Source organism: Fulmarus glacialis, unplaced genomic scaffold, assembly GCF_000690835.1.
Source record: "Fulmarus glacialis isolate BGI_N327 unplaced genomic scaffold, ASM69083v1 scaffold40863, whole genome shotgun sequence".
NCBI classification, from domain to species: domain Eukaryota; kingdom Metazoa; phylum Chordata; class Aves; order Procellariiformes; family Procellariidae; genus Fulmarus; species Fulmarus glacialis.
Genome location: NW_009205553.1, coordinates 54,290 through 69,275, shown reverse-complemented (window position 1 = coordinate 69,275; position 14,986 = coordinate 54,290). Strand labels below are relative to the sequence as shown.

Genomic DNA, 14,986 nt, shown 5'->3' with positions numbered 1-14,986 from the left:
AAAGAAATCTGGGTGCAGAGAAAACATTCTACAGCCTTTTCCCCTCAGCAGCAATGCAGCATGCTGCAGGGGAAAACATAAAATTTCTTCCGTTGTTCCTGCCTGATCAATAAGATTTTAGTTGCGGGGGAATGCAGTTAGCACTCTCTCTGAACTTCATCTCTGCGGTCACTAGTAGAAGTTAAGAGAGGGGAGACATGATGTTTGTAGCAGGGGAGGACGGGAACCCAGTCCCTGCAGGTGAAAGAAGAGAACTTGCGGAAGAGTAGAATGGTGACAAACAAATGGCAGACGGATCTGAGAATGAGAAATAGGGATTTTCTCCTCAACATATTGCATTCATTAGCGAATATGTTACAAAGCGAACCTAGTATCTGTGCATAGATAACTAAACACACAAACCTGTGTTTAAAAGGACAGAGGTTGCAAAGTTGAAGTATTCAAAGGTTGGAGTATTAAACTTAGCTAAGTTTAATGAAAATTAAAGTTGCCTAGACAATCTTAGTTGTCTCGGTACATATAAATTATGATATCGATTAGAAATACTTAGTTATCAGATCATTATTTTTCTCAAGCTGGGCAGTTCTCTGAGTAGGGAATGTTTTGTTAGGGCAGCAAAATGATAATGTTCAGTTCACTTTTGCATGAGACTGATCTGCCTTATTTGCTGCTCAATAAACTGTAACTGTTTCTCTTGGATGTTTTTTGCAGTGCTTAGTACGAATCACAGCTAAGTTTTACGTAAAAGTTAATTTTTCTTCACAATGTGTCTATGAGCTATGGCAAGTATTGGCATTATCCTTATTCTAAGGATAGGGAATAATCCACTAATTTTGAATGCTCAGTTTGAGAGTTACTTGGTTGCTTTCAAAATATTTAACATCGTTCAGTGGTGCACAGCACAGAAGTTCTTTTGTTTTGCAGCATTACACGACGTAGGTTCTAAGCAGAAGGAAAAAATGGGGAACATACTGTCAGAGGTAGGTGGTCCCTCAGGCTGTGGTTTTAGTTATGCTTCCAGTGTATTGCCTTGTTCCACAGACCACACCCATGTCTCTTCAACTGCAGTGTGAAACTGCTGGTTCTGCAGAACTACAACCCAGACAATCCCAAACCAGACCCAAAACAATTATCTTCCTCTTTAGATTTATTTTTTTAGCCAGATCTATTCTCCAGTCCTGTTCATTCCACCAAGACAAGAAAGAAGACAAATAGCTGTGCCACCACAAATATGGGGAGGAATGACTGTGAGAATGAGCAGCAGGGAGGAGCGATGCCTTTAATTCATAGCACTGGTGAAAACAAAGTACCATGAATTCATATCACCAACTCCAGGTACACTACAGCTATCAGGAACCTCTTTCCCACTTGCAGGAAAATCCAGTTAGACAACAGATGAGTCAGGTATCCTTATAACAGCCTTCTCCATTTCCAAGCAGCCATACGTTAATTCCCATAGATCTATTCTAATTCTCTGAATGCATCCAGTGGGCTCATGGAAACTGTAACCATGATCTATCATAAAATATATAAACAGAATGAGATTTGTCAAGCAACTTTGATTTTTGACATGAATTCTTTCTGTTTGACATCCGAGTCCTGATTATAGGCTTTTAAGACCATATAAAGAATACTGTAATTTCACAGGTTTTTAAAAGAAACCTTTACAATGAGGTGAACATAGATCAAATACCCAGTATAAAAAAATCTTTAAATAACTAGGACACTAGGAAAGTAAGCAGTTGAGGTTATTGTAATGGAAAGTGTCAGGCAGTAAGTTCAGATAGCACAATTGGCTCTACCCCATGTATTAAAAATGTTTATTGAGAATGCAGTCCAGGCAAAAGGGCTAGAAATTGGATAAAAGACAGGTTAATCAGGTTCATTCTTCTTCATTTTGCTCTTTTGCTTACAATTTTCATTTAAGCTGTACTAGCTCCAGCCTTTACGTATATGATAGCTGCATCTATTTGTAAAGTAATCAGTTTGCTGGTCATAAGCTTCACCTATCTGTTCTCAACCGTAAGCACTTAAAAAATAAACTGTCTTCACCAATCCAGCTTTGAAGTAGACCCTAAAGAGTCAGTAAGCAACAACTCCGTAAGCTTTCATGCTTTCAAGCCAAACTTAGTGTATTTTGGAAGCTATATTTTGGAAGGATTATCTTTCTTTATGGAATACTTGAAAATCTTCTGGGTTCTTTATTTATAGCCATAGTGCAGAGGAAATCAAACTGGTAATCAATGTTGTCTGCATTTGTCAGATTGAATTGTAAAGCACAAATACATTATTTACAACAGGTTTTAAGGAAGGGATGCATTCAAAGCAGTATCTTAAAATAGCATTTAAAGTCTGCTTAATCTGCATCATAAACCAGGGCCTGTGGAAGGAAGGGATCTCAGAACTGCAGTCTTCTGGAACATTCTGGCTAAAAACACTTCTGAGTATTTGGGGTTTGAATTTATCTCGAATTTCTGTTCAGCCATTAGGAATTTAAATGTTCATCTGCATTTTTATGACAAAATCCAAAGTGTGATTTAAACTCGGAGAGTGTTGCAAAATGCAGAACAAGTGAGAGATCTGTTTTTGAGAGCCAAGTGGGTCTGTTCAGAAAAAGCATGCAGGATGTTAAGGTGAAAAAGAGAAAAGGATGGAATAAAAGAAGGTAATACCACATTACCAGTCTTCTACCTGGGACCACGGGTGAGGTGTTAGAAAGAAAGAGGCTGTAGACTCTAGAGGTGACAATTAAAAGCGAAAAATAAAAGTCCATGAAGGCTGCTGTCTTCAGGTGTGGTCAGAAGGATGCAAAAATGGGAATGGCAGAGGAGTGGGTGGATATCTGTAGCAGTATGTGAAATCTCTGGGGCCTGTGGTTTTGTTTCAGAAGTATTTAGCTGCTGGAGGAAGTTTGTGTGCACTGGGGTGAATTTAACAGGTGCAGAGTGTAAAAGGAATGGAACGTACTGAGGAATCAGTAGGGAGGAAGGAGGTGACCTAGAGTTATAGAAAAATAAGGGCAATTAATAGAAAAGAAATGAACAAGAGGGGAGCTATAAATTGGGTTTGGAAAGGAACAGAGTGCCACATGAAAGGAACTAAAAATATTGCTGTGAACTAAGAAATCTCTTCGTAAACAGTGCTTAGTAAAGGCAGGTTTGGAAAGCAATTTTGACAGTGTGTAGGAGAGATGGAAAATAGGGAGGAAATGAGAGGCAGGAATTCAAAAGCTGAGCATCACCAGAGGAGCTGAGAAAGATGAGAGAATATACAACGCCAAAGAGTCGGCAGCAATGATGTGGAATGGAAGGACTTCAGGGTAAAGAATCTGAACTGATGGTTTATAGAAGGGCTAGAGTGGCAGACGAGAGGAAGCAGTAAGTTAAGGTAGGTAAGAGAAGCCCCATCTTGGGAAGGCTCTGGAAAGAGGAGAGGAAAAAAGCTTTAGAGAGTGTGACAGAAAAAATGAAGTGGAAAAGAAAGAGGATGCTATCAGGGAGTGCAAATAAGGCTCTTAAGATTGCCTGGATTATTATCACTGATCATTTATTATGTCCTCTCAAAGAGCTAAAATGAAGAGGAGAAAATCATGCCTTTAAACTCAAAATCATGCCTTTAAACTTAGTAACTTCATGGAAATCTCATCATGGATGCTGAAACCAGAAGGAAACTGGCAGCACTACCAGGTGAAATGGCTTTACCCATGCGCTATCCCCACCTTTGCGCCAGCATGCAAGCGTGTGCAGCCAGACAACAAGCCCCAAGCTCAACACTGATTTGGGTTTAAAGCAAGAGAAAGAATGGTTAATTATCATCTCGATCAGTCTTCCCAGTCCAGTTTAGTGTGGGATCACGCAAATGCCCTTGAGCTGTGAAGGGCAGGACTAGTGCTTTCAGTAGCATTTCCATGAACTGGAGCCTGCAGTGGTCCCCTCCCCTTGAGAGCAGAGAGCCATTACCTGTGCTCAGCACACCAGGGGCAACGAGGGAGAGGGGGAGCGGGTTCTGTCCTCTGAAATGCACTTCCTCAGCAGTTTGAGCCAGTCTTAGTCAGTGCTTCTGCAGTCCCCCCCACGCACTCCTTCAGTGTTTTCCCCCTCTTCCTTTAGCAATTGTTTGAACCCCAGAGAGTCGATGTGGTTGAAAACTGCTAACTTACCTTCCTTTTTCATCCTTTCCTTCAGATCCTTTGTTTTTTTTCCAGAGGCATTACCAGGATGAGCTAATGCAAGAGGCTTGGCGACATGCAGCTTGGAAGGGATAGAGGCATGTCAGTGCTTAACTTAGGTTGATGTAATTTCTGGAATTGGGCCTTTACAGTGTATTTCCATGAGGATGCAGAAGGATGATACACACCTTGTTCTTTCTATCTTACCTTCCTCCATCACCACCCCAGGTTTCAAACATCCAGTGGCATCCTTCCTTATCTTGTGCCAGCTCTGGTTCTCATCGATCTTTCCTGTCTAACATTCTAAAATGTCAGAAAACAGTCCCCCTGAAAGAGCAGATACTTCTACCATTTTTGTTTGAAGCAGGAGTCCTGGCTGAGGAATTCTTCAGGAGGTATGAGGGATGAGAGCTGTTAAAGCCATTACGTTTGTTCAGCTGCACATGAGACCACCGTGAGTCCCATGTGAGGACTGTAATTCAGACTAAGTAGAATTCCATTAGCTTAAAAGTGATCTGCTCCCCATTGTTTGGCGAGGAGTGCTCTGAATGCATATAATACATTATTATTAATGCATTATTAAACCATTCATTGCCTTTAATTCAAAGAGCCTGGACACGGTAGACTGCAATAATCTGATCTTTATTCTGGGAAATACACTGGAAAACTGCATATGTGTCTGCTGCAAAGTTTGAAGTAATTTAGTGAAACAATAGTTTCTAATAACCGTGATAAATTGTTCTCAGCTGTACTGTTATAAATTGGAAATACAGCTCCTTCAAAAATCACACTGGTCTTATAGTGAAGCAGTAAGAAATGGAGTCCCATGCTTTGAAAGCAGGAAGATAAGACTTACGTACGAATATACTTAACGTTAATTTGCACATGGTGGACTTGATTCTTAGCTGTGGTAGCTCAAAGGAAATTCAGATTCCGAGCTTCACTTTTTACAAACCTGTTTCAGTCCCAGCATAAGCAACAGCATCCATCATATTCCTTTGGGTTATATTACCTGTTGCAGTCCTAAAAGAGATTCAGAGCACAATTGTTCATTGACCACTTTACTTAAATGGATAGTGTGTTGTAAAAAATACTGATCCCGCTGTACTTGGCCCGTGATGTTTGCGTTATGGAATGAGCATTCTCAAGTGGCAAGTTGAAGGGATTTTCTGATGGTTTTCACCCCAGGAGCTTCTGAAGCTGTGGGACTCTGCCAGTGTTAAATTCATAGCAGGGACACAGATCTACTTAAATGCAGTTGTCTCACTTCCTTTTTTTTAGGTCAGAAAAATTGACAGAATCTAGAAGGAAGCACATTCACCAAAGATGGAAGAGGATACCAAACCTCTCTTGGTTCCTGTGGGAGGTGATGAAAGCAATTATGGAATCATGAATATACAGTTTAATCCAGAAGATTTTAAGTGCAAAAGGTACGAGGAAGGCTGAACCTACAGAATGATTCTATAGCAATGAGTTGTTTAATCTTTGCTTTTAGCAATGGAATCCTACAAAGACAGAAGACTAACATTTGGAAACCAGGATCTGAGTACAAACAGTTCCTACTTTGTCTCTATATGATATTATTTCCAAGCACCAGGTGAACAGATGTTCATATTGTGTTTCTTTTGTAAGGATCAGACTCTTCTATTGACATCACTTCAGAGAGAGTGCTCCAATAAGAATTTGGCCTGTGGCTTTTACAGTGCTCTTCAAACACTGAATATCGTGTGTGTATACTGAAGCATGATGGTTTTTATTTAGCACAACAAACTGAAACGTTAAAACTATGCAAGAAAGCTTGCCAGATGGTGTAGATAAATGGCTGTCAGTATGTGTAAATGGCTCTGTATGCACTTTGCAGGTGATGCTGGAAAAATACATTATTTGCTAATACTGAGGGAATTAAGCACCTTTACTGCCTTTAAGAAAAAATCCTGTAGTATTTTTTGAGATTGAGCAAATATGAAAAATTTGGCAGCCCAGCCTTTTTGCCATACCTGCGAAAATAATACGAATCTAGCTAAACGGTTATTTTGCATGTTTTCTTAGAGTTTAATAGCTCTGTTCCCCAAAGGAGGTCAGACTGGGAGACTTCCTCTGCTGTTGCAGTTAAGATTTCTGTGAGCTGGTCCTGGAACCAAAATTAGATCGGAGTGGGAACTAACCTTCTTATGGTAGCTGGAGGCACCAGCTCTGCTTTTTTAGATGAAGGAATAGCCCGTGCTACCTCTTGGACCCTGTTTATGGCTCTTTTCTTTTGCCCTTTGCATCCAGCATCGTATTTCAGTAGAGCAGTTTTCCTGAAGGAACTGAAGATGGCACTGCTGTATACAAAATCCTCTTGTTGAGGCCCACTTCAGCAAAGAGCGTTCTTGATGACAGTGTTCTGCTGCTGTCCCAGCCTGCCGGTTTGGAAAGCCATGAGAGCCTGCTTACACGTTAGCCAGGGGCTAAACAATCTCCTTTTTCTCTGTGAGCAAATGAAGGAGCATAAGGGTCTGAGTGAGCCCAAGAGAACAAACGGAGCACAGGTGTAGGAGCATACAGAATTGTATATATAAAGATTAGGAAACAGTAGAGTACTTTCAGGTGGGAAAAGGAAATGTGCAAAATGAATTCTTGCTTTACTTTCTTTCTGAGGAGCATCTGAGGCCCTTCTGGCATAAGATGACTGCTAATTTATATGACTTTTGGGAGGTCCTTGTGTTGGAGGAAGCATGTGTTGTGTTTGAGGAGCAATGAGTTTCAGGTGGTGTGGTGATGCAGGAGCAACGAGAGAAGTTTACACCTTTGTGATACATCAAAATGCCAAGATCCACTTTTCAGAAGTGAGGTTAGGTATTGTTTCCTCATGTGTGTTTTTTCTCTTGTGTTTTCTAAACTTTGGAGACTCGGTTTCATAAAAGGTCATAGCATGTAGCATTTGGTTCCCTCCCCAAAAGCAGAAGCGTATATTTGGATTGTGTTCCCACCTCCACAACCTCCAGCTTTGCAGATCTGACCAATTTGTCCTTATCGCTCCTCCCTTGAGTTCATTCTCCCATTTTCTACAACCTAGTCTTTTGCCTTCCAAGCATGCAGAGGCACAAAGATGAAGGGCATAAGCCCTGGGATATCAGGAAGGCCTGGAAATCGTACTGGGGCCAAACAAGGCTGAACTCCATCTCTGTGTATTAGAGGAGGCGGTGCTATCTTTAGAGGAAGGAATGAGGAAGAACAGGCCATCAGGGTCTGCATGAGGCATGGTCAGAGCAGTGCACGGTTTGAAGGGCTTCTTCATTAGAGCTTTAGGGAGTAGCAGCTCCAGGGAGAGAGGTTTATCATGCATAAAAGTGTCAAACAGTGCAAGTGCAATCATGCAGAATTTGCTCTGCTTAGTTTGCTCCTTTTTTTAACTTGCTATTCAGAAACCTGATCAGTCGTTGGTCGGTGATCATTTTGCTTTGATTGCGATAGCTCTTGAAGTGTTTTGTGTGTAATCACCGTTTGTCTCTCTTAGTGCTGTTCTGTTCTTTGGTTTGGATTGTTTGAGATCTGACAACATTTACATAGTTGTTTGGTTTTCTTAACAGCTTGGAGGATTTGGGATTTTTGAAAGGTATGCTTTTCAGTGTTTACATAAGAACAATAAACTAACTGTTTTTTAGAGTTGTAAATTATTTTGTCTGGTATTCTTTTGCTAATTTGGGGGAAACATAAAGCCACTTTTAATCCTCTTAGAGAGTGTGTTATTTTATTGTTCTTCACAATGACCCGAATTACTCACACCGTATTTGGTGTGTTTTGCCCATTTTGTAGGTCCCTTTAAAAACCAGAATGTCATTGCTGCAATGGCTTATTGATGATTATTGTATGCAAGAGAGGGAGTTGCTTTTTTTTCTTCTTACTGCTCTTTAAGTCTATTTATTGCCAACAGATACTGCAGTTGTCTTTGGCAATACTTGAATCTTCAAAGAAACAAGTGATGTTTTGTGTTAGTTCTTTTGCATATGAAAAAACTTGACAGTGCCCCCTGCTAAAGGGAGAGCAAGACTTCTTCCTTTTTCTATTCTTTTTGAAGTCCCCTAGTGTTCTCACACAATGGAGGAGAGATCAGTAGGTGAAATTAAACAGTTATAAATTAAACATTGTCTATAGATGGCAGTCAGAGAAGCTTTTTGCATGCAAAAGGGTTTTTTTTTCAAAGTTCTTTTAACTTACAAAAAGGTAGACAATGGTCGGGACTAACCTGGGCAAAACTGCATTTTGCATTCATCAGGCTTTTACTGCCCCACACCCATGTGGTCTTTTTACTCATTGCCTGCTTTTCATTTTTCTGTGTTGCTAACATTTTTACTCATTCCTAGTATTACTGCTTTCTAGCTGGGAAGAATTAGAACCTTCTTAATTAAGAACCTTCGTACTTCTTTGGAAGAGAAGAGTAGAATAGCTTTGCCTTTGACACAGAAGAGGGAACAGTGCATGAAATGTGGTATGGTAAAGGGTGTGATTCTTTGTTTGTTAAAATGTGTATCCTGTGAGCAACAGATGTGACTTAGTATTGTGCTTTGAAAGGTTATTTTGGTTCTGCATCCAGCATTTTAAGATACTTGTGTGGTCATGCTGTAATCATTGTAATGACAATAGTGATATAAGTGTGGAAAAAGTTTAAGTAAAATGTATTACCAAGAGAATAAAGATTTTACAGGATAAACTGTAAGCATACTGTTTACAATGCTTATGTAAATTCAGACAGCTTAGAAAGTAAAAATCAAGTCAGTCATGGAATTCTTTGGAACAGGTTTCCTGAAAAGAAATGCACTGACATCTGTAAAGTTCCTCTCCAGATAGGCAGTTCCCGATTAAGAAATAGCAACCTGTGAGTATAGTCTTCTTGTTATTACTTTTTCCCCTTACTTTAATTTCCATGTTAGTGAATCAATTTTAGTCCTTAGTTTCTCCTGTGCCATATACAGCATTCCTATAATTGGTGACTCAGTAAAACAATAAAGCCATAGGAATTTACTGGCTTTAGTTCTGTGTAATAATCCTATCACATCCCTGAAAAATAACTGATTGATGTGGGGTGTCAAAGAAATCTCTGCAATGAGCTGAAGTGGCTCCTCGTGGTCTTTTTGGAGGAGAGGAAATAAAGTGTTAAGCATTCTGTAAAGAGGGGGGTTTTTTATTTATTTAAATATGGGAAGTTTGTCTAATGTGAAGTCATTAATACCATCATGTAGAGCCAAAACACACACTGACACAAAAAATTGTATTATAACAGCTCAATGCTCAGAACATTACTTTTGATCAGATGTCCAAAACCAGTTGCTTGCTGTTCAAAAATACTTCAGCAAAGGTACTCAGAAAACAGTATTATTTAGTTTAAAACTTCTTGACATAGGTATTCGCCATACTGCTTCATTGCTTTGCAAGATGTAGTACATTGCTGAAAATATCCAGAAAAGAGGTGTAACATTCATAGAATCATAGAATCATTAAGGTTGGAAAAGACCTCTAAGATCATCGAGTCCAACTGTCAACCCAACACCACCATGCCCACTAAACCATGTCCCTAAGCGCCTCATCTACACGTCTTTTAAATACCTCCAGGGATGGTGACTCCACCACTTCCCTGGGCAGCCTGGTCCAAGGCCTGACCACTCTTTCAGTAAACAAATTTTTCCTAATGTCCAATCTAAACCTCCCCTGGCGCAACTTGAGGCCATTTCCTCTTGTCCTATCGCTAGTTACTTTGGCAGAAGAGACCAACCCCCACCTCGTTACAACCTCCTTTCAGGTAGTTGTAGAGTGTGATGAGGTCTCCCCTCAGCCTCCTCTTCTCCAGACTAAACAGTCCCAGTTCCCTCAGCCACTCCTCATAAGACTTGTGCTCCAGACCCTTCACCAGCTTCGTTGCCCTTCTCTGGACACACTCCAGCACCTCAATGTCCTTCTTGTAGTGAGGGGGCCCAAAACTGAACACAGGATTCGAGGTGTGGCCTCACCAGTCCCGAGTACAGGGGCACGATCACCTCCCTACTCTTGCTGGCCACACTATTTCTGATACAGGCCAGGATGCCGTTGGCCTTCTTGGCCACGTGGGCACACTGCCGGCTCATGTTCAGCCGGCTGTCAACCAGAAGCAGTCAACCAGAAGCCGGCTGTAGCACCCTTATGGATGCTAGGAGTTGCAAGATTGTATGTAGTTTGCCAAACAAATTTTCCTATTATGCTGTTCCCCCTAACCCTCCAAATCACTTGAACACTTGAACTTTGCCTAGCACAGTATTTGGAAACAACTTTAATCATGAGCATCTCTTTTCGTTTTCTTTGCTTGCAAAAATTGCTACCCCTAAGTTCATAATGTGAGTAGGTTTAGACAGAAGCCCTCTTATCTCTTTTCCTGGACCAGCATTAGAATTCTTATTAACTGTCCCTTTGGGTGAGTAAGAAATAACTAGCAGATGAGTGTAGCTGCAGGTTTTAGGGGAATGGTTTCTGAAGTACATGTGCAGGGTGTAGTGTATGGGAGGTGTGGACCTCCTGCATGAGATCCTGCATCTTGTCCATACTCATTGTGCTGTGGAAAAGAGCTGTGTTTTACTGGTGTGTTTGCCCTGGTAAAAAGAGCATTGTTTTTCAGGCTAGCTATTGAAATATAAATTGTAATTGTGTTTTTTAGTATGGGTATAATAAATTCATTGGACACCATAGTCTATCTCAATGCATGGAAATTGTCTGCACTGTTTTGCATTAATAGTCACACCCTCCAGTCATGTAACCTCTCCCCTTCCCCCAGATCACATTGTCCCACATCCTTTTCATAATCATTTTGCCACATGAGAGTTGTAATGTGATTGCCTGGATAATTCAGAAAGTTTTCTAGGAATCTGTTGCAGCTGCTGATGCTTGCATGTACAGAATGCTTGTCTGCTAGACTTAAGGTCCCTAAAGAGAGTTTTCCAAAATACATCCCAGATTATATCCCACCTGCTTTGGGCTTTGAAAATCTCAGTCTTTGAGAACTTCTTCAAGTCTTTGAGAGCTTCTCAGACTTATGTCTGAGTATGCCCTACAACCAGTCTTTGATCTGGGTGTAGCTGGGGCTGGGAAATTACTTTGATCCTATACAGAGTGCTACCCTCTCCTAGTGGAGATCAGGGAGGAAGGTTGCATCCCAGCCTGCCTGCATAGCTTCCGAGTGAGACTGATGCTTACAAAGAGATCTCTAACAACAGTAAAACTGATGGGTGGACAGTCTGTTTTAGCATAGTCACTTGCTAAGTAAGACTAGAGGTGCAGTGGTACCCTGAGAAAAAGAAAATTAATTGCTGCTTTAGATCATTTTCATTCTCAACAGATGCGCACCAGAAGGGATCAAGAGGGGAAATAGCCCAAGTACCGGCAGCATTATACATGTGCACTCCTCCAGGCAGGAAGCAGCAGCAACAGATACATAGAATTTCTTTGGGGAGGTTTAATTTTTTTTTTCCTCACCCATAGATCGGATTCTGGATCACACCCTTCTGTTTCGTGCTGAACAATAAATTGCTTGTTCAATCCAGACTCTCTTCATAATACTGAAGAAAATGAAGTATCTTTCTCTAAAGAATTTCTTACCTTCAGACAGATATGTTTTTGCTACACGTGAAATTTTTTCTTGATATTTGTTTGGTCATTTACTAACAACACTATTTTCCCCATAAAATAGGATGTTATGTTTTTGTTTTCTGTTATTTTAATTTTAAAATCATCCATGGCTTTAACTTCAATTGCTTTAAAAATAATTTCCCACTGTCTTCCAGTCTGGAAGAATTTTCTTTGACGTCCATGTCAGCAGTTGTTGAACACCAATTTGAAGGAAATCTTTACCACAGATCTGCTGGCTTCAAAACAAAATGTGGACTTTGTCTCAGTGTAATTTTTCCACATAGCAATGGAAGATTATGGGGATGTACTAGTAATATTAACTGGAAATGGGGAAAGACGTAGTCCTCATGAAGCTCTTCACACCGTGCAGCTGCCGTATAATTACCAAAACACATACTTTTCATGTTCTAAATATAATGTGTGTCAGTGATCCAAAAAGAAAACAGCAGAGAGCTGACTGGGGGCGGGGAGCATTTGAACATACTACACTTCCTGTTTTCATAACTACAGTCTTTATTTTACAGGTCTTCTAATGAAATATTTTTTAGCAGTGTCCAATGATTGCATCAGCCCAATAAATTTTAAGCTAAAACAAGTGAAGTCCTTTAGAGCTGACAGTCCATGAGTATTTTTGTATATTATGTACCTGTGGAATTACTTAGCCCTGTGTGTTTCCGACTTAAGTAATAAAGATATTGCTTAAAATTTTTTCCTGTATAATTGTGGTATCTCTCTTAATTGTTTATAAGAACACCACAGAAGTCCACACAAAATGGGGATTTCCCCTTTCATGTCATAGACATGGAAAAAAAAAGAGTCAGCTGAGAGTGTTTTAAAAATGGAAAGTGTGTTCACTTTCATTTCAGTAAGTGGGAAACGGCTTAGCAAATCTAAGCCATTTTTTTCATGATGAAGGAAGGTGTAATAATTAATGAAGTCTAAGATGAAGGAAAGAATGTATTTGTGGAGAAGGAAGTTATTTTTCTCTGTTTTCCACTTTTGTCAGTCAGTTTTTATTAGTCCCATAAATACTCTTACCTGCTGTGTCCCCTTAAGCACACAGGAATAAGGACCTACCTTAATCTCTTCCAAAGATATAACAACCAGTTTCAGAGCTGTATTCTTTTTCTTCCTTCCAGATAAAAGGTGGTACCATGGTGCAAACGCTTAATGATTCACTGGGAAAGAGAATGAGACCTTTGTCACGGTATTGAGATATGGGGCAGGAGGGGTTGACCAAGTTCCTTTGTAGTCTGAGCCAGAAATGGGTATTGAAAAACAGTCAATTCAAATAGGCTTTGCTCACATTACAGGAAAAATGGCATGGATTTATTACTGACCTAATTTCTGCTTTTGGTAGCCTGAAACTTGGTGTGATCTCTACTTTTGTGGGTTCTGTTTTTGGGGTGGTTCATGTTTCTGAGTGATTAAACATCAACCTGGAAGAAGAAGATCAGAAAGCTGTTGAGATTACTTTAGGAATTAAAAGCACTGGTGAAAGGGAAAAAACCCCAAAACCCTGTATCAAGGCTTACAAGTCACCAGTATCCTCCCTCTTGTTTGAGAAATTAGCCTGTCACTGCTAGGAGTGAATGTCATGTTTAAGCAATAGTATAGTATGCCTATATGGAAGTAAATTATATTTGATTAAAAAAAAAAAATCTCTGCAATATCTTGATTAGATTGCATATCTCTGGTCCCTTGCATGAAGCTATGTTGTGTTGTAACTTCAGGAGCAGCTTTCACTCTGATTGCTCTGTACCTATGTGTGTGCAGAGAAAACAAGGGGTTCTCCTTTAGTGGCTGTGACCATGCCTGCAGTCTAACTCAGCTGTGGAAGAGGGAAGGGAGACCACCTGTGTTCTGTACATCTCTGTATGAGAGATGTAGGACTTCTGTTGCTGATAGTCCTGTTCTCCGTGATTACCCTAATTAAATCTGAAGGGAAGTTGTGAAGTAGTTCAGAACTGTAAACATCTGTTGTTCCATGTCCTGTGACAAATTCCATTCCTGGTTGCGTTGGCTTAAAAATAGTATGAGCACATGGACTTATTTGAGCTTCGTTCCTTCTCCATTAAACACAATTTCATACGGTGTTTTTGGCTAGATTAATAGTTCCTAGCCTTTTCATAGGTGGTCCTCATTACCACCACTCATTCCTCTCTTTTTCTGTCTTCTTTCTGCTTCTGCATTCTCACACTTTCTACCTCTGTTCCTCATCACTATTTCTAGCAACACCGGTTATAAGCACTAATAAGCGTGGCCAAGCTTATTAACATGTAGTTCTGGTGTGACTCATCATTGAGAACTAATAGACTGGATATTAGGTCTGAATTTTGATGTTAGGTTTGCCCCTAATCTGGGCAAGAGGCCATTTCAATATGGATGATATAAACACATGGTTCTTTCATGGATGGCAGCTTTCCTCATGGCAGTGATATTTCTGCATTTGCTTTGTGTCCGTGAATGACACTCATCCTGAGTGATGCTAAGCTGCCCTCTGAATTGTATGTTAGCTCTCGTGTTCTAGGGTTTTAAGGGTTTTCCTTTTCTTTCTTTTTTTCCCTCCTTTAGACCATTTCATGTGGAGCCTACAAACATAGTCAGTGTGAACGATGACATGCAAAGAGTCACTGATGAAGCTTCGGCAATGAATAAGCGGATTCATTACTATAGCAGGCTCACGACTCCTGCAGACAGGGCATTGGTAAGGCAAAGACAGGGCCAGATTAACTGAGTGGTGTCTGGCATGTTGGGTCTTCCACAGCCTAGGTTTGTAAAAGAAGCACAAATAAAGGTAGGGAGAGAATCGCTCTGCACCTTGCTTTGAAGTAAATATCTAGTAGCTGAGTGCCTTAACAAGGTCTTGTGTTATCACAAGTTGCGATTGACTTCTTGTGCAATGCCTTCACCATTCAAAGAAAACATACAAACAGCTTGAATTTTTTAACAGTGGTCCAGGCTGCCCAGATGTGTGTACTCCTTTCTCCCATCTATAAGAGGATTTAAGCAGTGGTCAGCTGCAATGATTGAACTAGCATGATCTGTGCATAGTATGTTACAGACATTTTGCAGAAGAAAAATCTATTTTTCTGCTATCTAGCTAAAAAACTTATCAACGTTTTTTCATGGGGAGAAAATCAATGTAGTCCAACCTTTTTTTTTTTTTAAATGCACTTTTCATTT

General features: G+C 40.2%; 1 protein-coding gene across 1 annotated transcript in view; it reads left to right on the top strand.

Annotated features, from left to right (window-relative positions):
• The first annotated feature begins 5,451 nt into the window (after positions 1-5,451).
• Positions 5,452-14,986, top strand: part of SLC38A9 (solute carrier family 38, member 9) — a 41,205-nt gene continuing 31,670 nt past the window's right edge. Inside the window, 2 exon segments of the mRNA XM_009575425.1 lie at positions 5,452-5,598; positions 14,375-14,507. Of these exon segments, the coding sequence (XP_009573720.1) occupies positions 5,495-5,598; positions 14,375-14,507 (237 nt within the window). The 5' untranslated portion in view covers positions 5,452-5,494.